General features: G+C 48.4%; 1 protein-coding gene across 1 annotated transcript in view; it reads left to right on the top strand.

Annotated features, from left to right (window-relative positions):
- The window catches only part of PROKR1 (prokineticin receptor 1), a 9,783-nt gene extending 8,789 nt beyond the window's left edge, over positions 1-994 (top strand). The window contains exon 2 of the mRNA XM_007464084.1: positions 298-994. Coding sequence (XP_007464146.1) covers positions 298-994 — 697 coding nt within the window. The remainder of the gene's footprint in view (positions 1-297) is intronic.
- Positions 995-1,606: the final 612 nt, after the last annotated feature.

Raw genomic sequence — 1,606 nt, 5'->3', positions numbered from 1 at the left:
TATATATATATATATATATATATATATATAACTGAATCACTTTGCTGTACAGCAGAAATTAACACAACATTGTAAATCAACTATACTTGAATTAAAAAAAAAATAAAAACTTGCCTGAGGTTGCACAGCTAGTAAGAGGTGTAGCTGGAGCTGGCATTCAAGTCTGCCTTTCCTGGAAGCCCACATAACACTGTTCTTCCCCTCAACACCTACCATTTGTGCCTCAATGTTGCAAAAATAACATCCTCCAGCACTTCCTTACCACAGTGGTTGATCCCATTTGTGTCCTTGTCCTAGATATCTGGCCATTGTCCACCCGCTGAGACCCCGCATGAACTATCAAACAGCCACTGGCTTGATTGCCTTGGTGTGGATGGTGTCCATCCTCATTGCCATACCGTCAGCCTATTTCACCACTGAAACGGTCCTCCTCGTTGTCAAGAGCCAAGAGAAGATCTTCTGCGGCCAGATCTGGCCAGTGGACCAGCAGATCTACTACAAGTCATACTTCCTCTTCATCTTCAGCATTGAGTTCGTGGGCCCGGTGGTCACCATGACCCTGTGCTATGCCAGGATCTCCCGGGAACTCTGGTTCAAGGCTGTCCCTGGTTTCCAGACTGAGCAGATCCGGAAGCGGCTGCGCTGCCGCCGGAAGACGGTCCTGGTGCTCATGTGCATCCTCACCGCCTACGTGCTGTGCTGGGCGCCCTTCTACGGCTTTACCATTGTGCGTGACTTCTTCCCCGCCGTGTTTGTGAAGGAGAAGCACTACCTCACGGCCTTCTATGTGGTTGAGTGCATCGCCATGAGCAACAGCATGGTCAACACCGTGTGCTTCGTGACCGTCAAGAACAACACCACCAAGTACTTCAAGAAGATCATGCTGCTCCACTGGAAGGCCTCTTACAGCGGGAGTAAGTCCAGTGGGGACCTTGACCTCAAAACCACGGGGGTGCCTGCCACTGAAGAGGTGGACTGCATCATACTGAAATAACCCCAGGACACGACCTTTGGGACCCTGAGCAGTGTGCTTAGGTACATGCTATCAACCAAGAACACTTGGTGTGCTGCATAGGGCAAAGCAAATGGACAAATATGTCAACACTGTGTCCAGGGAGCTCAGAATCTCTAAAACTGGTGTGATTAGACACCATCACCAGTGGCCGACATTCATTGAACATTCTAGTTTGTGCAAAGAGTAGGCACTGGTGAAACCTGTATATGTTGATGATATTTAATAGGCAAAAAGAAGTAACGATAAAACCAAGAAAAATGTTGGGAGATAGCCTGGAATAATGGGGTTTCCGGAAGGGAGCCTAAGTAGGCATCTAAGACTGTGGTACACGTGTCTGTAGGGTGAGGGTCTCTCTGGACCATCTAAGTTTCTCATCAGACACTGATGTAGCCCATCTGTGGGATTGTTCTTAGGCTTGAGTTCACTCCTAACATTTGCAAGGCTGGGGCAAGAATACAAAGCGGGCTTCTGGCTCTTTCTGCAACTTTCTCTTCTCATCCTTGGCCCTGATTCTCACCCTGGGCACCCAGGAAAGAAAAGAACATACAAATGGTTGGTGGGGGGGACCCAACAATGAGATTCAGTGACTCT

Source organism: Lipotes vexillifer, unplaced genomic scaffold, assembly GCF_000442215.2.
Source record: "Lipotes vexillifer unplaced genomic scaffold, Lipotes_vexillifer_v1.1 scaffold311, whole genome shotgun sequence".
Taxonomy (NCBI): Eukaryota; Metazoa; Chordata; class Mammalia; order Artiodactyla; family Lipotidae; genus Lipotes; species Lipotes vexillifer.
This window is presented reverse-complemented; position numbering and strand designations above follow the sequence as displayed.